The sequence below is a fragment of the Henckelia pumila genome, chromosome 2 (genome assembly GCF_033568475.1).
Source record: "Henckelia pumila isolate YLH828 chromosome 2, ASM3356847v2, whole genome shotgun sequence".
Taxonomy (NCBI): Eukaryota; Viridiplantae; Streptophyta; class Magnoliopsida; order Lamiales; family Gesneriaceae; genus Henckelia; species Henckelia pumila.
In genome coordinates this window covers 106,080,498-106,107,430 of record NC_133121.1, presented here as the reverse complement: position 1 = coordinate 106,107,430, position 26,933 = coordinate 106,080,498, and the positions used below count along the sequence as shown (strand labels likewise).

General features: G+C 39.1%; 3 protein-coding genes across 4 annotated transcripts; all 3 read left to right on the top strand.

Moving 5' to 3' along the window:
• Positions 1-294: 294 nt before the first annotated feature.
• Positions 295-3,819, top strand: LOC140878091 (uncharacterized). The gene has a single exon (XM_073281694.1). It carries the CDS (start codon positions 295-297, stop codon positions 3,817-3,819), a length of 3,525 nt encoding a protein of 1,174 aa, XP_073137795.1.
• Positions 3,820-11,574: 7,755 nt separating this feature from the next.
• On the top strand, positions 11,575-14,734 carry LOC140882928 (uncharacterized). Its single transcript, XM_073289191.1, has 3 exons — positions 11,575-12,452; positions 12,558-12,646; positions 14,063-14,734. Exons 1-2 carry the CDS (start codon positions 11,622-11,624, stop codon positions 12,603-12,605), a joined length of 879 nt encoding a protein of 292 aa, XP_073145292.1. The 5' UTR covers positions 11,575-11,621; the 3' UTR covers positions 12,606-12,646; positions 14,063-14,734.
• A 330-nt stretch (positions 14,735-15,064) lies between these two features.
• Positions 15,065-22,271, top strand: LOC140882575 (protein BREAST CANCER SUSCEPTIBILITY 2 homolog B-like). Of its 2 annotated transcripts, XM_073288652.1 has the most exons (19): positions 15,065-15,441; positions 15,527-15,682; positions 16,517-17,569; positions 17,642-17,766; positions 17,843-17,997; positions 18,260-18,382; positions 18,460-18,657; positions 18,729-18,810; positions 18,909-18,959; positions 19,034-19,109; positions 19,200-19,311; positions 19,377-19,448; positions 20,321-20,516; positions 20,587-20,769; positions 20,909-21,051; positions 21,123-21,185; positions 21,260-21,470; positions 21,797-21,964; positions 22,052-22,271. In XM_073288652.1, exons 1-19 carry the CDS (start codon positions 15,237-15,239, stop codon positions 22,112-22,114), a joined length of 3,435 nt encoding a protein of 1,144 aa, XP_073144753.1. In that variant the 5' UTR covers positions 15,065-15,236; the 3' UTR covers positions 22,115-22,271. The 2 variants fall into 2 exon arrangements, with proteins under 2 accessions (XP_073144753.1, XP_073144754.1); XM_073288653.1 differs by lacking the exon at positions 22,052-22,271 and having other exon boundaries at positions 21,781-21,948.
• The last annotated feature ends 4,662 nt before the right edge of the window (positions 22,272-26,933 follow it).

Genomic DNA, 26,933 nt, shown 5'->3' with positions numbered 1-26,933 from the left:
AAACTTTCAAAGCACTATACTCATTTTCTCTAAAAAGCCCACTCCATTTCTAAGTCTAACTTAAGCATCGGAGTGGCCCTGCCGGAACTTCCTCCGGCGCCCCACTAACGTGCTTTTTATTCCCTTCCTTGGTGTGCAGATCATCTTGATTAAGGAAGGGCAGCTCATATAATACTTCCATTAGCCCGGTCACCACGTCAGGCCCACAACACTACCCTGATAGCCCGGGCCCTGGTTTTACAAACCATCATCATTGGCGCCGTCTGTGGGAAAGCTTGTTCTATAGACGTAGATATGGCTTCTCATGATCAAACATTACCTAGAGACCATCAGCCAGGACGGAATATTACCATTCCCTTGGAGAAGTTAGAATCATTTGTCCAAGAGGTGGTACGGAAGTCGTTTATAGCTGCAAAGCAGCCACAATCAAAGGACATAACAGTGGAGGAAGAAGGGAATCAGGGTAATCCAAACCCTACTGCCCAGGTTCAAGAAGGAGAAGAAGAAGAAATCTCTTGGATGCACTCAATACAGCCGTCCATGGCAGATGAGTTGCATGAGCTCAGGAGTAAGGTACAGAAGTTGGAGGAGGGGGGTTCCCAAATAGCTTGCCCTATCAAAATTCCGGGTTGCCCTTTTTCACAGGAGGTGATAGAGGAACCCTTGCCACTGAATTACAAGTCGGCTAAAATCCGGGAATACGATGGGAGCACAGACCCAGAGGAGCACCTGGCTCGGTTTGAAAATGTAGCCATGTTACATTGCTATGGAGATAAGATCAAATGCAAAGTCTTCCTAACCACTTTGGTGGATTCTGCCCAAAGATGGTTTGAGAAGTTGGAGCCCCAGAGTGTTCAATCATTTGCAGAATTAAAGCAAGTGTTTTTGCAGCACTTCGGCAGTAGCAAGAGGTATAGGAAAACTGTCTATAGCCTTTTTGAAGCAAAGCAGTCAGGAGAGGAGTCTTTACGAACCTATATCAAAAGGTTTAACAAAATTGCTTTGGAGGTCCCGACTTGTGCCCAGGAGACCAAGATCACGGCTTTCACTCAAGGTATTCGGGAAGGGGAATTTTTTAAATCACTAGTGAAAAAAGCACCCCGGACCTTCGAAGATTTGTTGGCTCGGGCTGAAAAATACATTAACATGGAAGAAGCTCAGAGGCAGAAAAAGGAGGTGGCCCAGCGGGAGGGAGGCCGGGAACAAGGAAGAAGTAGAGAGAACCATGATCCCATGGGGCGATTGTCCCGGTATGCTCCGTACCGAGGGACCCGAGATAAGGCTGTTCATATGTGTGAAGAAAGGGTGGACACGCAGGCCCCTGTTTCTAAGGAGAAGCTCTGGAAGTACTGTGCACTTCATCAAGAGTGCACTCATGACACCAGTGAGTGTCGAACTCTGCAGCAAAGACACCAACTGCCTTATGTTAGAGATGGTAGGCCGGTCCCAAAAAAGCCCCGAAGCGTGCCTTGGTTTCGGGGGTCACAAACGTCGATTCCTCTCCGGGATGCCACCAGCTCTCGAGAAAAAGGAAAACAAGAAATGGATCATGCAAAAAAAGACAAAACATCTGGGGATGGGCCGGCCAAAGGTATCATTAACATGATATCGGGAGGATCTACGGATGGAGATTCCAACCGGGCTAGGAAGGCCTGGAGTCGGAGGGAAAGTTTAGGGGTGGAGGAAGGAAGGCAGGGTGCGGGGCCAATCATCACATTTGGACCCCAAGACCTGGAGGAAGTAAACTTACCCCATAATGACGCCTTGCTTATACAAGCTCGAATCGCCAATTATGATGTTCGAAGGGTGTTCGTTGACTCGGGAAGCTCAGTGAATGTCCTTTTTCAAGAAGCATTCGAGCAGATGGATTTGCAGGGGTATGAGTTGAGCCCGGTAAAAACCGCCTTGTATGGTTTTGCCGGGCACACTGTCCAACCCCAAGGTGAAATGTTGCTGCCTATCACCTTGGGATCAGGAGATGAGAAGAGGACGGTCATGACAAGATTCACATTAGTGGAAGCACCTTCTTCCTATAATGTCATCTTGGGTAGGCCGGCTATGAACTCTTTCAAAGCCGTAGCCTCAGCTTACCATCAAAAGATCAAGTTCCCAGTGGGAGATAAGGTCGGAGAAGTTCGAGGAGATCAACCTTCCTCTCAAAAATGCTATGCCGAGACAGTGAAGATAGACTACAAGAGGGCAAAACAGAATGGAAAGGAAGGAGCCTTGGGGGGAAGAGAAGTCTGTTCTGTAGAGGAATCTAAAAGCGAGTATGAAGAGGTAGAGATAGAGCCCGGGCAAACAGGGAAGTCTGTTAAAATAGCTCGGGATTTAGACGCATGGTTGATTGAAGCATTGAGAGGCTGCCTCATTCAGAATAAGGATGTGTTCGCCTGGGCTCAGGGTGATTTGGTGGGAGTTTCATCTCGGGTGGAAGAACACAAACTAAACATCAGCCCGGGTTCCCGACCTGTCCTACAAAAGAAGAGGCATTTTGGGGCCGAGAAGGATAAGGTGATAGCGGAGCAGGTTCAAGAGCTACTGCGGGCCGGGCACATCAAGGAAATACAATTTCCTACTTGGTTGTCCAACGTAGTGCTAGTACCAAAGGCTACGGGGAAGTGGAGAATGTGTGTGGATTTCCGGGGTTTAAATAAATCCTGTCCCAAAGATTGCTACCCTTTGCCCCGAATTGACCAGTTGGTGGACTCCACATCCGGGTGTGAGTTGCTGAGCTTCATGGATGCATACCAGGGCTATCATCAAATTTCTTTAGCCCTGGAAGATCAAGACAAAGTCAGCTTTGTCACCTCGGGAGGTACTTTCTGCTACGTAGTGATGCCATTTGGTTTGAAAAATGCAGGAGCTATGTATCAGCGGATGATGGACAGAGTGTTCCGGGAACAGGTAGGTCGAAATGTGAAGGTATATGTGGATGATATATTGGTGAAGTCCAGGACCCGGGATAGTTTCTTACCCGACTTGGAGGAAACCTTTGCGACAGTTCGGCGATATGGGATCAAATTGAACCTGGCTAAGTGTATGTTTGGGGTGAAAAGTGGCAAGTTTTTGGGGTTCATGGTCACTGAACGGGGGATAGAAGTCAACCCTGAAAAAGTGAAGCTGTTGCAGGAAATGCCTTCACCAACATCTATTAAGGAGGTACAACGATTAACCGGCCGGATTACAGCCCTGGCCCGGTTTATAGCTCGATCAGCTCATCGCAGCTATCATTTTTTCCAAGTGTTGCGTAAAGCCCAGAGGTTCGACTGGACTGAGCAATGCGAGCAGGCCTTTCAGGAGTTGAAGGGGCATCTGGCTAGCTTACCTATCTTGGTTAAGCCGGAACCAGAGGAACGATTGTGGATATATCTATCCACTACAGAAAAGGCGGTCAGCACTGTCTTGATAAAAGAGGAAAAGGGAGATCAGAGGCCTGTGTACTACGTCAGCCATGCTTTGAAGAGGGCGGAAGTTAGATATACGGAAATTGAGAAGATGGCCTTGGCTCTAGTAATAACGGCCCGAAAATTGAGACCTTATTTCTTGTCTCACCCGGTAACTGTTCTTACTAATAGCCTCCTGGGGCGCATTATGACTCATCCAGATGCCTCGGGAAGACTCGTGAAATGGTCGGTGGAATTAGGAGAATATGATATTGAGTACCAGCCACGTAAGGCCATCAAAGCCCAGGCTTTATCTTATTTTTTGACAGAGGTGGCCGTTTTTGGCCGAGAGGAAGTATGGAGGGTTTTTGTAGATGGAGCAAGTGGTGCTGGAGGCAGTAGTGTGGGGATCATCCTGATCTCACCTTCCTAAGAGAAGATTGAGATAGCTGTGAAGCTAGACTTCCAGGCCTCCAACAACGAAGCTGAATACGAGGCTGTGATAGCTGGGATGCAACGAGCTCGGGATGTCGGGGTAAGTCATATCATAATTTATTCTGACTCTCAGTTGGTTGTTCAACAAGTAAACAAAACCTTCTGTACTCGAGAGGAGAAATTGATAAAATATTGTAAGATGATTGAAGAGCTCGGGGCCAGTTTCAACACTTGGAGTATAGAGCAGATACCCCGGGAAGAAAATATGGAAGCAGATGCCTTGGCTAAAAGAGCGGCCGCGGGGGAAGGTGATAGTAGAGAATCCCTTATGCAAAGGGAAACGGTGGCTGCCATAGAAGCCTGGGAGCCGGTCCTCCAAGTAAACACATGGAAGGCCCCGATTGTCAAGTACCTAACTCAGGGGAACCTCCCGGAGGACAAAGGACGAGCCCGGATCATACGAAGACAGGCAGCCAGGTTTGCTATCTTGGGAGGAAGCCTGTATAGGCATTCCTACCAGGGCCCTTTGCTCAAATGTTTGGGGGAAGGAGAAACCGAATATGTCTTGCGGGAAGTGCATGAGGGATGTTGTGGAAACCATGGAGGGTCTATGAGTCTGGTCCGAAGGGTGTTGCTGTCAGGATACTGGTGGCCCACTATGCAGGCAGACGCATCCAAGATTTCCCGATCTTGTGAAGGATGTCAGAGGTTCGGAAATATACAGCATAGCCCGGCAAGCAATTTGAATCCGATATGGGCATCCTGCCCCTTTGATCAATGAGGTCTGGACATAGTGGGACCTTTTCCACTAGCCCGGGCACAGAAGAAGTTCTTGTTGGTAGCTGTTGATTATTTTTCCAAGTGGGTGGAGGCAGAGCCTTTGGCGAAAATAACAGAGGCCGAGGTGATGAAGTTTTTATGGAAAAGCATAGTATGTCGATTTGGGCTACCGAGAAAGCTGGTCTCGGATAATGGCAGGCAATTTCAGGGCCAAAAATTGGCAGACTGGTGTGCCGAGATGGGCATTAAGCAGGTTTTCACCTCGGTCGCCTATCCTCAAACTAATGGCCAAACAGAGGTAACCAATCGTACTATTGTTCGATCTTTACAGACGCGATTGCATGGAATGGGGAAAGATTGGGTTGAAGAGATCCCGAGTGTGTTATGGGCCTATCGCACCACTCCACACACTGCAACACAAGAATCACCTTTTAGCCTGGTATATGGGTCGGAGGCTATTTTGCCTGTAGAGATCGGACAGCCTTCAGCTCGGATTAAAGCATATGAGGACACAGACGAAGGAGCCCGGGCACAAGAATTGGATCTCATTGAAGAACGAAGAGAGAAGGCGGCTCGTAGAATGGAGGCCTACAGAGCTCGGGTGATGAGAGCCTATAATCAGAAGGTCAGGCCTCGGGAATTCCAAGAGTGAGAATTTGTGTTGAAAAGAGTTAATCCAGCAGGGGAAGTAGGGAAGCTAGATGCCCAATGGGAGGGACCATATAAGCTTATCAGAAAAGTCGGTGCTAATACTTGGTACCTACAAGATGGCCAGGGACGGCCCCTCAAGCGACCATGGAATGCTTTACATTTGAAGAAGTATTTTGTGTAATGATTTGTATTTAATGTTTTATTAATGAAGGAGTTTTATCATGAAAGAAGGATTGGCATTATATAAGCCCGGAAGGTTTCAGGCCCCGGCATCCATCATAAGCCCAAGGCATATATAAGCCCTTGGCATTATATAAGCCCGGGAGACTCCAGGCCCCGGCACCCATCATAAGCCCAAGGCATATATAAGCCCTTGGCATTATATAAGCCCGGGAGGTTCCAGGCCCCGGCATCCATCATAAGCCCAAGGCATATATAAGCCCTTGACATTATATAAGCCGGGGAGGTTCCAGGCCCCGGCACCCATCATAAGCCCAAGGCATATATAAGCCCTTGGCATTATATAAGCCCGGGAGGTTCCAGGCCCCGGCACCCATCATAAGCCCAAGGCATATATAAATAAGCCCTTGGCATTATATAAGCCCGGGAGGTTCCAGGCCCCGGCATCCATCATAAGCCCAAGGCATATATAAGCCCTTGGTATTATATAAGCCCGGGAGGTTCCAGGCCCCGGCACCCATCATAAGCCCAAGGCATATATAAGCCCTTGACATTATATAAGCGCGGGAGGTTCCAGGCCCCGGCATCCATCATAAGCCCAAGACATATATAAGCCCTTGGCATTATATAAGCCCGGGAGGTTCCAGGCCCCGGCACCCATCATAAGCCTAAGGCATATATAAGCCCTTGGCATTATATAAGCCCGGGAGGTTCCAGGCCCCGGCAACTATCATAAGCCCAAGGCATATATAAGCCCTTGGCATTACCTACTCTTTTATTTATATATATCAGGCATTAAATAATGAATAACAAGAACAGAGGAGTTACATTGACAACAGATTATGAGAGGAGGGGCTCCTACGGCCCAATTACAAATAATAATTCAAAGTGCGGGGTTATTAGAGGGACCGACATCTGCAGTTGTCTGACTCGGGGCAGCCTTCGCATTTTCAGCTCCTTGGGTGGCGGGGAGGGAGTCGATGGCCTTATCCAAGTCGGAAAAATATCTCTTGTCAGAAGACCATAGGCCAGCTTCCTCGAATTGATCTCGGCATTTGTAAAATCCGACCTGGAAAAAGGTGTACGATCTATCCACCACTGTCTCTTGAAACTCAGCAGAAGATAGGAAAGTTGCTTTGAGCTCTTCCTCTGACTTCAGGCGAGTTTCCAGAGCTGACACTGCTTTCTCCGCTTTATCCCTCGCACTGGCCGCTTCAGCTTGAGCCTCTGCAGCTCGGTTTTCAGCCGCCCTCAACTCATCCGTAGTGGTGGCTAGAGCATCTCGAGCCTGCCCTAGATCAGCTTCAGAGCGGGCACGGTCTAGCTGAGCAGAGTGAAGACCTTGCTCGGCTGCCTCAGGGCTGAACGGAGACTAGACGCCACTTGATCATGACTTTGTTGTGCCATCATCAAGTCTTGTTCCAGTTTTTTGATCAACTCCGCGGCAGCCCGAGACTTCTCAGTTTCTACGTGTGCCCGATCAGTCTCAATCCGACCAAATTTGGTCGCATCTTCATAGCTGTCCACCAGCATATGCAGTCCCTGAAAGCAGAGGTATTAGAAATATAAAACAGAACACGTTCGAGACTAGGAGAAGTAAACTTACGGATATAACCCGGTTGGTGCCCTCGAAATACTTCACGTTCGATTTTTGGTTATAGAGGTGGAGCTGCTCCGCAGAAGTCAAGAGGTCCTTCAGCATCCGCACTCCCCGGCCAGAGGCCCCGGCTTGGAATATATTTTCCCTCGCACCGAAGGGACTAGATCCCTGGGCAGCCTGGTAAAAGGGGGCCAACGGGGGGAAAAAGGGAGAGGAAGGAGCCACCTCTTCTGGGTCACTAAGAATGACTATTTCTGGCTCCTCTATGGCTTTCCTCTTCCGCGTCAAAGGAGAGGAGGGACCGACAGCAGAAGGAGCCTGATCATTCGTCCACCCTGCCTCCACAGATGGAACTGGCAGGGGAACAACAGAAGGTGAAGGAGCGGAGACCTCGGGGATGACCACTGCAGTGGCAGCCTCCTCACCTATGGCTTGTTGAGCCCTGCATTCCTCCGCTAGTTGAAGGACTCGGGTCTTTCTAGCTGCCTCTGCAGCCCTGGCTTCTTCCTTTTCCCGGGCAGCTGCCTTCTCGGCTGCCCGTTTTTGAGCAAAGGCCTGCTTCATCAGTCGAGATTTTTTCTTCTTAGTCGGGGCTGGGGATGCTGCGCAAAAATGATAAAAATCGGTACATTAGAAACAACATGTAAGAGAAGCAAATACATGGTAACAGTAAAGCATACCAGGGACTGGGGCCGACTCATCATATTCATCAATAATCCGGTCAACGGGATCAGTTACCCGGGCACCCAGCCTGTAATCATTCAAACTTTTTTCCTCCAGGAGAGGGGCTGAAGGAAACTTCTGGTTTTCCACTAGCTCTTGGGTTCGGAGGTAGGGTTCCTCCAACTTATAATTTTTAGGGAGCTCGGGTTGAAGCGGAAGGGCCGTCAAGAATTGGGTAGGTCTGGTTCGGGCACCAGGGAGTTGAATATAAAAGAATCTTTCTTTCCATCCCTTTCACGAGGACGGGGTATCATCTAGAAATCGGGCATTCTGCCGGGCATTCAAAGAGAAAGCCATCTCCGTGAAACGGCAGGCATAATAGTAGTGAAAGATGAGAGGGGTGATGGCTAAGTTGTTCGCTTTGAAAAGAACGTAAGTGGCAGTCATCATACGGAAGGCATTGGGATGAAATTGGTTCAAAGGAACCTTGTAAAAAGAAGCAATTTGGTAATAAAAGGGATGAATAGGGAAACGAAACCCATTCCTGAGTTGTTCCCTGAAGAAGGTATAGAACCCCTCGGGCGGCCGGTCAGCCCGGCCTAGGGGCCCCGGAATGAGAATAGAGTACGCAGGAGGAATGTTACCCATAAGCCTAAGTTCCTCTATGGCTTCTGGGCGGAGGGTACTGGTAAAGTGGGAGAACCAGGGACCTTCGGGGTTTGGTTTGGGCAAAGGAAGGAGAGACCCAGAGTCGGATATTTTAGCCTTACCCTTGTCCTTAGAAGGCCCGATTTTAGCCTTCTTCGGACGAGATGAGGAGGGAGCTACTGTGGATTGGACATGGGAGGTGACAGGAGGGGGAGAATCATGGCGTAAGGTCTCGGATTCTATATCAGAGGAGCCACGAACGTGGCCACCGAAGGTTGAAGATGTGGAATTTGACATGTTCAAAGGACAAGGAAACTTTAAGGTAAGATAGACAGAAAACTTACAGAAGAAAGCAAGCTTGCTACGCGGAGTCGCCGGAGCCGGAGAAGCTTAGAACCAGGGAGGGAATACGTGAATAGGGAAAGTAAAGAAAAAGTGAAGAAAGGGGCCTTGTTTTTATAGGCGAAGAGCTTTAATGTTGGCCGTAGATGAAAAGATGATCGAAGGGTAAGGGTGATCTTGGAAAGTTGAACCGGGCAGCGTAATGATGACGCGGGCAGTCGAAAGGACAGGTAACGTCCTCTGACACCTGCCCGTCTTTTCAAATTCTAGGGTTAACGTCAGCCCTAGAATTTTTGGATATTACTGGACGATACCCCCAGAAGGCTGGGGTAGCAAAGCTTTGAACAGCCAGGGGCAGGACTGTAAGTCAGGACAGCGAGTAAGACTCTAGCCCGACTATTTTTGGGATGAGTAGTGATGCCCCGGCAAGACAGGGGAGCAGGGCCAGAAATGCCCCGGGGAGCAGGGACATAAAGAGTCAGGGATTACAGGGTTGTATTAAAGCAAGGGTGGCGGAACTGTAAGTCAGGACAGCGAGTAAGACTCTAGCCCGACTATTTTTAGGATGAGTAGTGATGCCCCGGTAAGCCAGGGGGCAGGGCCACGAATGCCCCGGAGTGGTAGGGCCGTATTAAGGCAGCCCAGTAGCCTCAGGAGCCCGGGAAACCAGGTTTGCAGGACTTATATAAAGCCCGTGTTTTGGGGGCATGATCCCCACGATTATCATAAACCCGAGCTTTTCGGGTTCATCGTACGTGACAGGCAAACATGGGCAACTACCGCACCCACGATCCAGATCGTGGCCACTACCCTGGAATTGCGGAGTGACACTCTCACTCCAAGGCCTTTAAATACCTGGTCACAGATATTTGTAGAGGTATGTTCACCTAAACTTCCAAAGCACTATACTCATTTTCTCTAAAAAGCCCACTCTATTTCTAAGTCTAACTTAAGCATCAGATTGGCCCCGCCGGAACTTCCTCCGGCGCCCCACTAACGTGCTTTTTATTCCTTTCCTTGGTGTGCAGATCATCTTGATTAAGGAAGGGCAGCTCATATATTACTTCCATTAGCCCGGTCACCACGTCAGGTCCTTAACACTACCCTGATAGCCCGGGCCCTGGTTTTACAAACCATCATCACTAACTATACGACATGTATCTCTACAATCTCTATAATTTAAGGAGGATGTAGTCAATTCCTTCCTCCCTACTTTTCTTTCTTTTTTTTTTTCCCTCCCCACTTTTAATGTCTTAATTTATGAAAATGTCATGTTTGTAAAATTAATTATTCGAAATCAGTTCACTATCTCCTATTTCTACAAGAAGTATCTTTTATTTTATTCATTTTATATTTTTTCTTTCTTTTATTGATTTTCGTTACGAACTGTAAAACAAAACTACATCAATTAACGGAAAAAATCCCGGTTCAATCCTAAATGTTTGGACACATTTTTAGTTCAGTCCTAATGTTTCAATATTTTCGGTTTGGTCCCAAATGTTTTTCAAAAATTTCCGATTCAGTCCTAAATATTTTTATATTCCCGGTTTGGTCCCAAATATTTTAAAAAGTTTTCAGTTCAGTCCTAAATGTTTTACATTCAAGATTTCGTCCTAAATATTTTCCAAAAGTTATCGATTTGGTCCTTCCATCTACAAACAAAGCGTAATAAAAAAATACTTACAAACAAAAGACAAAGTTAAATAAAATAGAAGCTAATAATAATAATAATAATAATAATAATAAATGAACAAAAATTTCTTTCAAATGAAAATAAATATAAATTATACAAAATAAAATTATAGAATAAAAAAATAATTGAACCGTGCAATCTTATAGTTAAAAACATTATCAATCACAAACAAATAAACAAATGTTTTAGCAAATAACTAGTATTATTTATTTCACAAAATATTTGAAAATTTCAACAAATTTTTCAAGAGAATAATATTTATGCTTAATAATTGAGAAAATATAATGAATTATTTGACCACCGTTGAAGTAGTGATATGAAATTAAGTTTTATTTAATAGTAAATTTTTCTCAAATACTAATTTTTTAAATTATAAAAAGAGTTTTGAAAAGATATATATCTTTTTCCAACCTCCAATTTTTTTTAAATGTGCAACCATCATGAAGAGAATATAACAAAATTAATAAAAATGTGAAATAACATCATTAAATTTTAATTTCTCAAGTTTTGTTTATTTTATTTAAGTTTTTATTTTTAAGCATCATGAATTTAATATTTTTATTTTGAACATTGTGTAAAATTGATTTAAATTTGGATAAAAACTCTAATAAATTTGTATTTTATTTACAATTTGTTTAATGTTAAATATATAATAAATAATATAAAACTCAATCATAAATTATATAACACTACGCGGTGTTAGTTTTAACACACAAGTAGATGGAATGATCAAACCGGAAACTTTTGAGAAATATTTGGCATGAAATCGGTAATGTAAAAATTTTTAGAACTGAACCGGGAACTTTTGGGAAACATTTAGGATCATACCGGGAACGTATAAACATTTAGGACTGAACCGAAAACTTTTGAGAAACATTTAGGACCAAACCGGGAACGTCCAAATATTTAGGACTGAACCGGGAATGTGTCCAAACATTTAATACTGAACCGAGATTTTGCCCTCAATTAACTAACCCACTAGACACTAATTCCAATTATCCTCACATATTTTCAATTTCATCGTATTTTTCATTTTTAACTTTTAATTTTTCAGATGATTTTTTTCTCCAATATTGATTAGAAATACTAAGAAAATGAGCAGAAAATATTTCTTTACACGTTCCAAATTTACTAGTTAAAAATAAAGCATGAGTATGAAATTCACACTTACTTTCTAAGATTTTATTTATCCCTTGTCTGAACCAAAGCCTTATTTCTTATTTTCGTTGGGTCGATTGGAAAAATGGACGACGTTCCGATCGACAAAATCAACATCTCCGGCGCAACATTAGCCTCACTTCTCCACCGCTCCGCCGCCTCCCCGGCAGACCTCCACGGCTTCCTCTTCGGCCACGCAACCCTCTCCACTCCCAATCCCCTGTCCGATGAATCCACCTCCGCCGCCACCCAAATCATCACTGCCACCATCACCTCCTTCCTCTCCCTCCCTTCCCATCTCCCCCTCCCTCCGCCCTCTCCCTCCACCACCTCCCTCCTCGGCTGGTTCTCCGCTCGCCGCAAAACCCCTCTCCGCCCTTCTTTCAGAGAGTCCACCACCACCCTTACTCTCTCTTCGTCTCCTTCCCTCGCTTTCACCCCTCAAAACTCCGTTCTCTCCCTCTCCCCATCCCTCTTTCTCCTCCTCACGACGCCGTTTCAAGACCAGTTGATTCACACGCACGAGTACAAGGCATTTCAGTATCGCATTCCGGCCAATTCATTCGAGCCCAAGAGCTTGACTATTATCAACATCGGGCCTTCTTTTCGATCTCAATTTGATTCTTTTGTCCCAAATGCGCCTTTCCCTTTTATGGATTTCGAACCCAGGGGTTCGGATGCGATGGCAGAAGATGAGAAAGAACAGACTTTGGGGAGTGCAAAGAGGAATTTGGTTAACCAGAAGCAATTGGACATGTGCGCGGAAGGCTTCGATATTAACAGGCTCAATAAATTGATGGGCACAGAGGCAGGAAACTGCACTAGCGAGTTGGAGGATTTATACGGTAAAATGCTGGCTAAGATTGACGGGTTATCAAGATCGGTGGAGCAGACCTCTGCAAAAGTTTTGGAGCAGGTGAGGAGGATAATAAAGATTTTAAGCTTGATCAAATAATAAATGTCGAAACTTGATCAAGTAGAGTATTATTCTTGATTCAACAATGTTTTTCTTTTTTTGCAGGAGAATCATAACATGAGGTTGAGGTACAAAGTTGCGGGCTTGGAATAATTTGGTGGTGGTCGCGGCTATCCTTTTTTTTGTTAGCTTAGGTAGTTTTATTGCTCCTTTTCCATTCAGTCCTTTATATGGTAGTTTTATTGCTCCTTTGCAATTGCAAGGGTGCTTGGCTATGGCACCGAAACACATCAGGAAAGGAGTTGAACATAGTGTAATTACTTACTGTTTGTTAAGCCCAAGGAAAGAATATGTGTGGTTTTAAATTGAATGTGTATCATTTTTGCTGAAGATTTTCATAGCAATGTGCGAGTAGTGGGTGGTGAGAGGCCGCCTAGATAAAGTTAACTTTGCGTTTAAGGAATTTCTGAATTGCTGATAATGGTACGTTTGACATGTGGGTGTAAATTGACTCTCTTATGTGGGACTTATTTGAGTCTACGTTTATTCACCAACAATAAGGGGCTTAAGTGCAACTCTTAATTTTTAAACCATCAAAACTTGCAACTTATGGTAATTGAACACGTGAGATTGACTCCATGCCGGGGATCCATGCCAAACTTCTTTTATTTTACTTACTGCGGAGATCCATGCCAAACTTACTTGAAGGGTACAATAAATGTTTGACTAGATTGACTCCATGCTGGGGACTATATATTTTTGGCCTCTTTTATTTTACTTACTGCTGGGGATCCATGCCAAACTTCTTACTTGGCATAGGTGGTGTTTATATTAAAAATGAAGTCATATCTTTCTGCATTTGTCATTATTAACTTTGGTTAATTGCTCCATTACGCGTTTCACCATCGTATATGCAGTTTGTACTATACTTAGGCTTACTGTTTAATGTGATCAAGCTTTAATTAATGTCTGGTTATTTTGTGTGTTTTACTTACATTTAATGTGAAGGTGTAAATTAATTGGCAACTGAATGCTGTTTTTTCTCTTGGAATTTCTGTGACTATTAGTTTGAGACGATGATTATTGCTTATCTTCCTTGTTTGGATACAGCTCACTCATGGTTCAGCCGTTATCATTGACCAAATATAGTTTTTCCCCCCTTCCTCAGCCGCTGCCATAACACACTGTATCTACTATCTAGAAGTTAAAACGAGTGTTATTTATGCCAAATCAATGAAGTAGTTTTATGCATCCACCGTAAAGCATTCCTGTTTTTTCTCCCTTATGCTGCTACCTTGATACTTCATTAGCTCATTCAATTTTGCACTCTTTTCAAGTTAGAGACCTTGAATTTCACAAAATTGACATGTTTTACGGTAATGGTTTTGGTAGTTATTCTCATGCTATGGCCATCATCTTGTTTTCCTATATGCACCGAAGTTCTCCTGATCCGTTCTTATTTCTTTTCCTTTCTTGGTTATGTATTGTTTGGTGACTATGCCACTGTAGAGGTGATATAAGAATGGTGTTTAATTAAAAAGGGATATATTATGTTGTTTGTTGCTGCCCACGTATACGTCTCCTCAACTTTTCAAACTTTGTCATTATAGATCCCTGGAAACATGAAGGTATACGCCATGAAACCTTGCAGCTGGGCTGAGCAAAGCATGACAATCTTGGAAATACCGGTGTTTTTGGTTGCCTAAAATCAACTCTGGCCCATCTCTAGCTCCAACCTCAGGACCGCCTAATGTGTTTATCATTTAACTCTATATGTCATTGCCTTCGTCCCATATTTGTGTGTAATCCTGGTGTTTATGTAAAGAACTTTTTCTAATGTGATCGCGGTAAACATGATACCCAAATCTTGGGTACGTACTTGTCCCTTGGCTACTACTAATTTTGTTGCACCCAACCCCTTGTATTGTCCTTATCACCCACTTTGGTTTTTACCATGGAAAAACCAGTATCCGCACCTCTGTGCGAGCTTGAACTTGCATCCGTGGATGTTCATGCTTTCGCCTGTGCTACAGCTGTATTTAGGGGTGGGATGTATCATTTTTATTTTTCAAATTATTATGTATTTCATGCTTTGTTTCGATAAAATAATTTATGTATTAAAATAACTTTATTTATTTTTTAAAAGCAATTTTGGGATGCTACTGAGACCTGAGTTTTATGTGTAATAATGGAGTTATGAGAACTAAATATAATTTACACACGAAGTTTTTAATGACAAATGTATGTATGTATATTGTATAAAATAACGTTCTGATATGAATCTAATTGGTTGGAGAAGTCAATGGACTAAAAATATATATTTTTTTAAAAAAAAAAACTTTTTCATAAGAAGTATAGAATAATTTTTGGTTACAAAAACTGTTTTTACAAAAAGATTAACTAGAAAATTTTGGTTTTTCGATTTCTTCTTTTGTTTCTATATAAAAATAATATAAATAGTTTTTTAATATTTATTAAACGATAAAACCACGTATCTCTTTTTTTTTAAAAAAACTAAAAACAATTTAAAAAACATAATTTATTTAAATATATTTTTTTGTTAAATTACAGCTTCTGTTTTTTTTTTTGAAGGGGTTAAATACTTAAATTAAAGTTTCAATAAGTCTTTAAGTGGACCGAGTATGAATGAAATAGGCCCAATGTATCTGGGCCCAATTGTGGAGGCCCAAACCTACAAAAACCGATTTACCATATGACTGGCGCTAATTCAAAAAAGAAGTCGAAATTCCCGCTTTGTTAAAATGCCGAATCTGAACTCCAACAATGGTTTCTCCGGGAACGCAAAACTTGACCAGAGGAGCTAATCCCCGAGAAATGTCTACGTGGCAGGTTTTCGCAGACGCCGGGAGTCATTTCCGGTGGGAAGAATCCGATCAACAGCTATGGAGAGAAGGTCAAATCGATGCCCCAGCTCATCCAACTGTCGACACTTCTCGCCTTCCTTCCATGCAAGATCTTTTAATTCAAGGCAATTTCTGTGTCTGTTAATTCGGATTTTTGAATTTATAAACGCTCATTTATGTAAAAGGATTTTCCACGACAAAAAAAAGCAGGTCGTTCAAAGTTACTGGAGAATGAGAAGTGTAACGTGGATAATTCACCCATGTTTCGAACTGGAATGGGGAAATCAGTTGCGGTGAAGCAGTCTTCAATTGCAAAAGCACGTTCAGTTCTTGGTGATGTGGATGATGAGGTGTTCACTGATGCAGGTAGAGATTTTGATTCATATTGTCTTGTATTTTTCTTCTTTAGCTGCAGCTCAGCGGGGATAAGAGATTGTCTATTTTAATTCTTTTTTTTTAAAAAAAATAAAAATAAATTAGCCTACAAATATGTAAACTTTTCCCAAGCACTTGAAATGTTTGTCCACATTTATTCGGCATTAGGTGGCTGTATTCATGTATTTGGGATATAATAGAAAATTGATAGAACTTCTTTGGTTCAAAATGCTTTTGATGTCCAGAGCACCAGCTTGAAGGTGGCTTGCTTTTAATAATTTATTCTGAAGGAATGTCATCCTCTAGATTTAGTTATTTTCTTAATACTGATGACTGAAGTTGAACTTTTCGACATTTAAATATGAGTTTAATTTGAGAAAATTGTCTTGCTGTTCTCAATCTCTATCGTGTCAAAGACCAAATAAATATTTTTTGTGTAACTTAACTATGAGTTAGAATAATTTCAGAACACTATATCTCCTTTTGGATAGTCTATACAAAATCTGCTTATAGGGCTACAATTTTGTGCATGTCCATTCATTTTGGATGGACAAAGTCATAATTTGAAAAAATATCAAGATGCTTATGAAGGCAAGGACTCAATTTGTTGGACTAATGTAATTTGATTAAGGATCTTTGTGAAACACAATCTGATTATGTCACCTGCCAATACACTATTTTACAATAAGATACTCGAATCTATCAAGAAACAGCTAAAGAACTTTGAAGATCTTATTGCTTTGGTGAAGTATTACCATCTCTAAGCATTTCTAGATGTAGGCATATAGCGATGCGGCATCTCTTTCATCAAACAAATTATTGCAGGCCAAAATGGGAGAGAAAATGGTTTCGGTTCGTTAAAACCAATGTTAGAGTTGAACTCGTTGAAGCCATTGAAGTCTGGTATGCAGAATAGGTTTGAAGATGCTGGTAGCATTTCAAATTCCATGTTCCAGACAGGCTCCGGTAAAACAGTCAGCATATCTTCTGCTGGCCTACTTAGAGCAAAGACATTATTAGGCGTTGAAGAAAATTATGGTGACGACCCTTTACATGACTTTCATCAGACCAAAAATCAATTGACTTGTACAGAGCTCATTGATGGGCAAATGATATCTCATTTAAAGACTGATGATTTCACTAACTTAAACTGTAATAGCTGTACCAACGGTTATTCAATCCCGAGTGCGTTCAAAGAGTTTCCAGACTTCATGAATACTGCTAGCAAGCCTTCTCCCGTCAAATTTCATACTGCCGGTGGTAGATCTATATCGGTTTCTAATGATGCATTGCAAAGAGCAAGAAGCCTTCTGGGAAATTTGGAGTTTGATTCTTTTTTAAATGAAGCAAACTCAGTTAATTCTGTGCTTCCTACTCTTAACAATAAAAAAGTCAGTTGTGCAAAGAAAAAAATTGATCAGAACACACCTGTTTCAAAAAATACGACAGAAAATTTCAACTGTTCCTCAAGGAATTTCACATCTCCTCTTAGATCAAGTTCATACCACCAGCAGTTGATGGGTAGGTTTAAGTTACAGCAACCTGGGAACAACTTGATTAAGAAATTTGATTCAGAGGCTGCAACCAGTACCTCTTATAATGGCCTTATTTGCTATCAAAACCCCCATGAAAGTAAGCCGCCATCAGAAAACGTGAATTCTTCCGAAAATGAAAGTGATTCACTCAATCGTCTGAAGAGGTCATCAAATGTGGCCTTGATTGATATTACAAACAGCACCAGCATAAATCATATTGATAATAAGCGATGTTTTGGCGAGAAGCGAAGAAATGGAAGCATCAATTCTGTATCTCCATTCAAAAAGCCTCGGAGCTCATTTGTCACACCTTTGAACACAAAGAATTCCTCGGTTCCTAATGGTAAAGGGATCAAGCTTTGAGCATAAAGTTTTTCTTGGCATAATATGTATCATAATGATATGTTTTTGTTAGATTTATCTAGACTAGCTCCTAAAGAAGGTTGCTATAAAGAGAAGATTTCTGTGCGATACCCAAGCCAGGTTCCACGAGCATATGTGAAGGAGTACATTTCACTGCTCCCACCCATTCAAATAAAGGTACTGTTTACATGTAATAATCATTACTTCTAGTGATGACTCTTCTTGTTGACATGATGACTCTCTGTTAAATTAGCTGGAGAATTTACCAGGACATGTGATGAAAATGAACCCGAATGCTGCTGAAAGCTACAAACTTCAGAGTGAACAAGCTTCTGTTGACATTGGACCAGAGGCTTTGCAACTGATGCTGTCCAAGTCGGGAGCTTCTTCTCCATGCTTGACTAAAGAGTAATCTTGTTCTCTTTCAACATAATTTTATACGGCCATGCATGATGCATATAATACCTGTCACAAACAAACATTTTTTATTGGCTATGAAGAAATTATTGTTCTATTCATGGTACCATCTTTATGTAGCTTAAGGTTGTTATTGTATGCTTTGAATTGACTTGAGGTGTACTAATAAATTCTCATGTTTTCCAATAGCTTCTTTTGGTTCATTCTCCCACTCTGTTGATCTGTATTTTCAATTCAATGTCTATTCATTTAGGTGGGTTGCAAATCATTATAAGTGGATTGTCTGGAAACTTGCCTCGTATGAGAGGAGGTTTCCGGGCAAATTCTTGGGAAAGTTTTTGACCGTCTCTAACGTGCTTGAAGAATTGAAATACAGGTATGCATGATTCCTATTGTTACTTTAAGTTTGGGTTTCAGGAAGTTATTGATACCCTACTGCATAATCATTCATAGATATGAGAGAGAAGCAGTCCATGGCCATCGATCTGCAATCAGGAAAATCTTAGATGGAGATGTGGCACCTTCTTCAATGATGGTGCTGTGCATTACCTCTCTTTGTGAATATGGTGACCCTAAGTCTGGGCCTCAATCCCTTGCATTGGAAGGGCATGTCAATGGTGGAGATGCCAAAATAGAATTAACTGATGGGTGGTAAAGAACTCTTTTCGTTAATGCTTTTACTGAAAGTCGATTTCCATCTGTGTAACTGTAGAGTTTAACAGGTATTCTGTGAAAGCTCTTTTGGATGAACCACTATCCCAGCAACTTGCTTCTCGGAAGTTGTTTCTGGGGCAAAAGCTTAGGGTATGATATCTTTCTTCACTAATTTAAGTCTGCTTCCTCTACTGTTTGACATTATTGTCAATTTCTTAAACACTTACAGTTTGTATTGTCATCTGAAGATTTGGGGAGCCAAACTATGTGGATGGATTGGGCCTATTTCGCCCTTAGAGGTTATTTCCTGATTTCATTTTGCCAAACTTTGTACTCATTGGCATTTCTTAGTTTGAGTTAACTTGGATTTCAGGGATCACATACATCTTTTTTATCATTGCACCTAAATGGTACATACAGATGTCACTGGGCTGAACGATTGGGGTTCTGTGAGTGTGCTTCATTTCACACATTCTACAATATCTTCCTACACATTTGTGGTCTCCTAAAACCTCAAAATTGGCTTCCTATGCGTATAGGTAAAAGTGCTGGTGCTCCATTAGCTTTTAGATGCATCAAGAGTACAGGAGGGACAATTCCCAGCACATTAATTGGGATTACAAGGATATATCCAATTTTGTACAGGGAAAGGTAACTCAAGTGTCACACGTTATGATTTTTGTCCATTTTGGGCTTGACTAAATTATCTCATTCAGGTTGAATAACGGGAATTTCACCGTGAGATCGCAGAGGATGGAAACTAGAGTGATGCATTTATATAACCAAAGGTGATGCTTGATTCTTTATTGTAAACTGATTGAAACTTCTTTTTAACCTGTTATAATTCTATTTATTGCTCTGTTTGTTTGTCTTACTGGATTTGCATCATATATCTTTTAGTATGGACTTGTTGGTTAATAGACGTTATGCAACCGTTGTTTTAGTAACTTCAATATCAAAATAGTCTTAATGTGCCTCTAGATTAGGTAAACCTGACATAATTTATGGTTCACTTGAAGTGCTTGAAGCTTTCAGTGACGTTATAGAAATCATGAAATTAACAAATGTAGTTGGAGAGATTTTCAAACATAGAAAAGGAATGGGGAGATATCTCTTTGTGGCGATTCTACTTGCCTGTGAATGTGGGACCTTGGAACTAGCAAACTGGAAAAAAACAGTAAGTTTTGCTCCATATCAGGTTCTTCCAATTTTGGCCCCTTTGCTCTCATGTTTTTTTCTTTAACTAAAAAAAGATTAAATAGAAATTTGAAAAAAACTAACACTTTCCATACCAAGCTCTTGGTAGGAATGATCTATCATCTATGATTCTGGGTTCTAAAATCTGTGATCATAAAGTTACTTCCTGATCACTTAGCTCATTAGATTCCTGAAGTTGAAGAGAAAGTTAAAGAAGAAATCAAGGTCATGCACCTTGGTTAAATATTGAATTTTTAAACCCCGTTATACAGTCACTGTCAATTTACTTTCCCATAAATTTCAAATGACTTTTTCTTGCGTAAAATTTGAGTTAAAGAAAATCCAGTACCTGATAATTGTTTTTTTTTTCTTTTCCGTTTTGGGAGTTGAAGAAATTTGAGTCGAAGAAAATCCAGTACCTGATAATTGAGTTTTATTTTTCTTTTCCATTTTGGGAGTTTAGGCGATCTGCTGTTGTGGAAGGGATTGTATCTGCATTCAAATGGGAAACGAACGTTGATATAGATTACAATCATGATGGTGAAGAAGGGGCCAAAATCATGAAGCTACTTGAGACATCTGCTGAACCAGAAATCTTAATGGCAGGGATGAGCTCAAAACAATTAAGTTCTTTTGCTTCTTACAAAGCTAAGCTCGAGGTATGTGAATGCTTGTTTCTTGATTGAGCACACATAGTACAAGAGTTTTACGACAATTCCTTTGTATCAGACAATTAGACAGACAGACATGGAAAAATCTATTGAGAAAGCTCTGGAGGCTGCTGGGCTTAGTGAGAGAGAGGTAACTCCATTTCTGCGGATAAGAGTTGTTGGGTTAACAGATAAATGTTGTCAGCAGAAATATCGTCCACGTGAAGGCTTGATAACAATATGGTACCCAACTGAGAAACAGGTGAATCTATATGTTATCCATGTCATAAATTTTCTTGTTACTTACAATTTTCTTGGACATTGTGTTTCTTCACATGCTAGTTTCTTTTCTAGTTACATGGATTTTGATGCATCAAGTGTCTTGTTTCTTACTGGTTCAGAAACAGGAGCTGTGCGAGGGCAAAGCATATTCTGTGGGAGGTGCTGCACCGACTAGTTCTGATTCAGTCACTCTTTATTTACAAACGAGAGGATCAACTAGCACTTGGACACCCCTGACTCCTGTGAAAATGGAAAATTTTGAGTAAGCAGCTGCACAGGTGGTTTTTTAGAAATAAATTAAATGACTGCAACATTAATGGATGTTTCTTGCAGGCCATTCTTCATTCCCCGCTCATCAATAACAATATCAAATTTGGGTCAACTTTCTCTCTCCAGGTTGATCTAATTTGCAAAAGATGCTTCTAAAATTGCATAAATACTGTTGCTAATGTTGCTCTCATATTTCACAGCGAATTTGATATTGCCGCATATGTTGTTTATGTGGGAGAGGTGTATATACAAGGTCATCAAAAGAAGCAGTGGGTGTTTGTGACTGATGGATCTACAACTGAATCTTGTCCAAAAGAATCATTAGGTGCATTAATCGCTGTCAGCTTCAGCTTGCCATATGTTGAGTGTGAGTCATTTGCACCCGTCAACAAAAATGTTGCAGGATCTGTGGTAAGCATATAAAACTTCAAAATCCTTACTTACAGCCTATGGCAATCTACTCGTTGCTGATTTATTGCCGAACAAATAAAACTCACATTTAATCTCTTACCACTTGCTATCCTCGAAGTTCAGCCATATGTTGCTTTTGGTTGGTGAATTGTAGATGTAATCAAAATGACAGCTATAGAAAGCAGTAACTTGAGCTAACAAGATGAAACTTCATCTTTTTCGCCTTGTCGAATCATAATCAGCATACGTCACATGCATTGTTTTCCTTAATTAGTTTGAAAAATACAAGTGGTGCGAACAAAAGTTCCAGCTTATCTTGTTTGCAGGTTGGATTTTGTAATCTGATCAAGAGACCTAAAGATCAAGCCAATGGCTTGTGGGTGGCAGAAGCCACTGAAAATTCAGATTATTTTCTAACTTATGATGATAAAGGTTGCAACCACCTCAAAGACGAAGCTGCTTCAGTTCTGAAATGGGCAAAAACATCAACATCGGTATGGTTTTCACATCTCAATGTTCCTTCCTATTATCAAATTCATTCACCCTTTGGATGAAAGAAACAATTATTTTTCCAAACTCAGGTAATCGAGAAGCTTAAGGAAAATGTTCATGCTATGATCAAACATTCGAAAGAAGGGTGTTGAAACTAATAGAAGATTTTGTGTGGAATCATTCTTCATTACAGAGGAACTTGTATATTTAGTTTTTTATGAAAAATTTTCGTAAGTATAGATAGATGCTTTGACAACAAAACTAGTTTTGGCATTGTCATAGTTTTCAAAATTAGTATAGCTTCACACTGAATATTAGGTTCGTACAATTTTTATTATCTAAGCTGTTAGTAACATTCGATATTTGATATATATTTTTGAATGTTTTCTACTTTTTACAAACTTGAATCAGATCACCGTTAGAGAAACAACTAAACAAGGGTTACATAGAAAGTAGTAAAGAATAGAATGTGAAGAAATATTCATACGCCAGACTATGCATATAATTTTTCAAGGTTAAATGCTGAAATACATCGTATTGCATATTACGTGATTGAGGATTTAAATTAAATGCCATTCACTTATTCTCACTTTCTCTGTCTATGCTACATCGATTTTATATAAGAATATGTTCTAAATTCAAATAAATTATTGTAAAAAGTGTAACACATCCGGTGTAACATAGACTGTTTATGTACGATATTAGTAATGTTATAAATGTTTAATAATATGACATTCATTATATCTTCGAATCTTTTACTTAAAAGATGGAAAAAAAAAATCGCCAACTCTTAATCAACTGATTTTTTTTAAACCTATCATAAATATTTTTCTACAAATTTTAATTGCTCGATAACTCTTTAGAGATCCTTGAATTTTTGTATTATAATGTATCGGACTTATCACTTGTATGTTTACTTTATTTTCCCATTAATAAAGCCAAAACTTGTTTATATATTACATGATTTTTATAAAATATGATTCTTGTTATAAATCATAATAGAAATAGAGATATGAGTAGAGAGAATTCATGAGAGAAAGAGAATTCATATGAGTCAATACTCAGATGCAATTATTTTTGAACTCAATCACCCTATTTATAGGGAAAGATTACAAAATACAAATCTTTACAGATATTATCTTGACATATTTATAAAGATCACGAATCTTCCAAATCTAACTAAATAAAATAATCATCTATAATAATAATATATTTATAACACTCTCCCTTAGATGATTATTGGCACAAACAATCAATTCTTTAAAATCTCCATTTGGCAAGATTGATGTTCGTGAACTTCATCGGGACTCAAGTGCTGCCTCGTTAAAACCTTGACAGTAAAACTCCGTGGAAAAAATCTGAACGAAGGAAAAAGAGTACAACACCATATATTTTCTTTAGATGTCTTCCCGAAGATAGATGCGCCTCATTAAAACCTTATTAGAAAAAACTCAGTGGGACAAAATCCTAATGAAGGAAAAAAAAGTACGACATCTCTTGCGATACTTGTTAATTGCCTCATTAAAAACCTTGTTATGAAAAACCACATGGGAAAAATCATAGACAAGGGAAAAAGAGTACAACTTTAATTGTTCCCCCTCTTGCAAACATCACTTTCAATTATTAACTCTTAATATTTCAATCTTATGCACTACTTTGCCAAAAATTTATTCAGATGTTGATTTTGCCATATATATGGTACTTCAAGACCAAATATCTTTTCTTCTTCTTCAAGTTGACAAAAACAATATTTTGAGCATCGAATCTTTCGAGGATGTTTCTATATTATCACCATCAAATCAGTGCATTCACGATAAGTGCAAATATTTTATCATAATCCGCTTGAAATACTTTGAGAAACTTTGCTAATATTTGCTCATATTGCCACATATCATTGTTATTGAAAGTTCAACAAGTTGTAGTTCAAAATAATCATCATTTTGCGTAATAGCAAAACACACGAATGATTATATCATTTCGATCCCAATAATTTGTGAAATCTCATATTTTGATATACTTGTTATTCTTCATGAATAACATAATCCAAAATGGATTCATTGAAATAACTGGCCGTTCACGCTTCTAGCGTCTTTTTCATTTACTTGCAAGTAATATAATATATGGTCCTGCAGGACATTAATTTATTTCATAACGGCCAACCTCCATTATTCTTTTCACATTGAGATATTCACACATTTTCTTTAAAGGGGTTTCGTCACTAAAGAAGATTTATATATATTGTTCAACTTGAACATAAATGAAGCTAAACGATCTTATAAACAAGATCAAATAATGTATTTGAGATTTAAACTTTGAACATCATGTTTACTTCATATTTCATTGGGATCGATCTCAAATATTCTTGTAGCTTCTAATTCCTCCCCCTCAATGTTGGAAACATTGTTTTACAAGAATAACAAATGAGAATTTCGCGTCATAAAATCTCATTGATCAAATAATTGATCATAAGATCTAATTTATTTCCAACATATTTACAATCTCTTCAAGAGATTTATTGTAGTGCATTTCTCGCACAAATATTAACTTTCAATACATGAGCATTTGACATAATATTTATAATATATATTTCAGATATCCCCAAATATGACGCATTTATTCTCATGGTTTAATAGTTGATTGGAGGCAAAATAAATCAACTAAACCAATGTATTTATAATCATGAAATTGATATGCATATCCTCTTTTGATCAAGCTTGTCTTGATTACATATTCTGAAAATTTTCTCAATACGTATTTTCGCAAACATTATGTTGCGCTTCGTGGGCCCACGTTATTTATTCCTTCCAGATAATATGGGGATTCTCTAACAATTTGAGCTAATGATAGTGATATCAAATTTGATAAGACAATAAGAATTCATAAAATTTTCTGGATCTTTGATTCAAAAATATTCATATTTATCGATCCAAAAACTTTTGACTTGTTCATTAACAACTTTGTGTACTATCAATAGTTTTTCAACTATTTATATAATTTGAATGCTCAATTCAATCCATTATGCCAAACTCTGAAAGTATTTGTATCAATGATACTTTTGGAGCTCTTTAACTCTTCTAGAAATATTGATTTGTAGTATACTATTTAAACCAAATCAATATCTGCTAGATTAAAAAATACATATACGTCATTATTGTGTATCACTATTTTATAATATCAAGCACATCATCTTTTTTCATCGTCAATCAAGCGATCTTATAGATCTTTCAAACATTCAATCAACATATGATTTGGATAGACATCAATGGTCTCCACAAACTTTTATATCTTGCTTGATAGATATCAATAAATCTTTTTACGTACTTCAGGTACGATAGTGATACGAGATACCGATGAACGTTTAGGACAATACTTGATTATGACGTATATCTCAATATTTTGAGCCGAATTTATGATTCATATCTCGATCATACGAGATGACATATTCTTCCTTGAAGAATAAACTACAGTGTATCAACTGTGTTCATTGGCACTTTCACATTTACTTAAAAGAATGGACCACATTAATTAGACAATTGTCATAATTGTCTTTCCTTGAACAAAATACTGTACCTTTTCAAATTCTTGTATGCATCAAGTAGATCTTTTACCTTCAATAGTAACATTCGATCTATCACGAATATCGTTTTACATTAAATTCATGTTCCTACATGTAAGATAATAAAATGTGATAAAAATACTCTTTCATTTATTTAAAAAATGATAGATTAATCAAATGATTTTGAAAAAATCCAAAATTTATATCCACAATCAAAATTGATGAATTTAAAATCCATAATCAAATTTTATTAAATAAAGATTTAACAACCCAATATATGCTTAAAATATAAAAATTCTCAAATCAAAAAATTTATCACCAAATTGCATAATCAATATCTCATGCAATATATTGACTAATAGAATAAATTCACAAAATTTGTAGTTCTTATTTTATATCATCAAAATAATTTATGTGAATCAAAACAAAACACATTCTAGAGTTTTTCACAATTTAGTTTAAACAAATACAAAATTAATTTACCAAAAATAAATTGGTTCAATAAATAAATAAAATGAGTTGAAGTTAGTAATAAATCAACTTATATACATCATCATGCATACGCTACCATCAATCCATCATCGTCGTTGCCCAATATAGATGATGGTCCAATTTATTGGGTTTAACATTTATTTTTCTTTTTCCGGTTGATAGTGTTGCGATCTTACTACTGCACATTCATAATTTTCAATCAATAGTCTATGCAGTTCATCATTGAACATCAAGTCGCTATTTATAAAAATAGTGACAAATAATAGATCATGCTTCTTCTAGAGCATTAAAAACAAATATATGATTTGAATCGATATCAAGTCAATATCTTTTGATATATATCTCACATATATCTTTAATAATATTTTCTTATGGATATTAACAATTTTAGATCATATATCGATATTCTTTTAGAAATTATACTAAATTTCTCAATTCATAAGATTCTCAACAACCAAAAGGACATTAAATTATATTCTTCGAGAATATTTCAAAATCTTGGATCTTATATTAATATTCTTCATGAATATTATCAAATCTTGCATATTTTTATCAATATTTCAATATTGATACAATATTGCAATATCCTTTTATCAATATGTCAATATTGATATATTTTGACATGAAATCAATTTCTTCAATGATATTTGTAGATATTTGATATCATATCAGATATCAATCATGGTTTCTTCACTTTCTCAATATACGAAATCATATATCACATCTTTATCGTGAATCTATTAAGATTCTCAATATATTATATTATAAATAGGAATATCTTTAGATTATCAATATATTTGATCTTATATCAGATCTGAATATTGAATATCTCAATATTCAATACATTATATCATGAATTCATGAATATCTTTCGATATATCAAAATTGAAATCATGAATTTCTCAAAATTCTCAGTATATTGT

What these genes read in the sequence shown, in the direction of transcription:
- LOC140878091 (XM_073281694.1), top strand. Translation starts at nt 295, where the DNA reads ATGGCTTCTCATGATCAAACATTACCTAGAGACCATCAGCCAGGACGG.
- LOC140882928 (XM_073289191.1), top strand. Translation starts at nt 11,622, where the DNA reads ATGGACGACGTTCCGATCGACAAAATCAACATCTCCGGCGCAACATTA. An exon ending in CTGCAAAAGTTTTGGAGCAG is followed by an intron (nt 12,453 to 12,557) that starts GTGAGGAGGATA and finishes CTTTTTTTGCAG; the next exon opens with GAGAATCATAACATGAGGTT.
- LOC140882575 (XM_073288652.1), top strand. Translation starts at nt 15,237, where the DNA reads ATGGTTTCTCCGGGAACGCAAAACTTGACCAGAGGAGCTAATCCCCGA. An exon ending in ATAGAATTAACTGATGGGTG is followed by an intron (nt 18,658 to 18,728) that starts GTAAAGAACTCT and finishes AGAGTTTAACAG; the next exon opens with GTATTCTGTGAAAGCTCTTT. An exon ending in CTTACAAAGCTAAGCTCGAG is followed by an intron (nt 20,517 to 20,586) that starts GTATGTGAATGC and finishes CCTTTGTATCAG; the next exon opens with ACAATTAGACAGACAGACAT.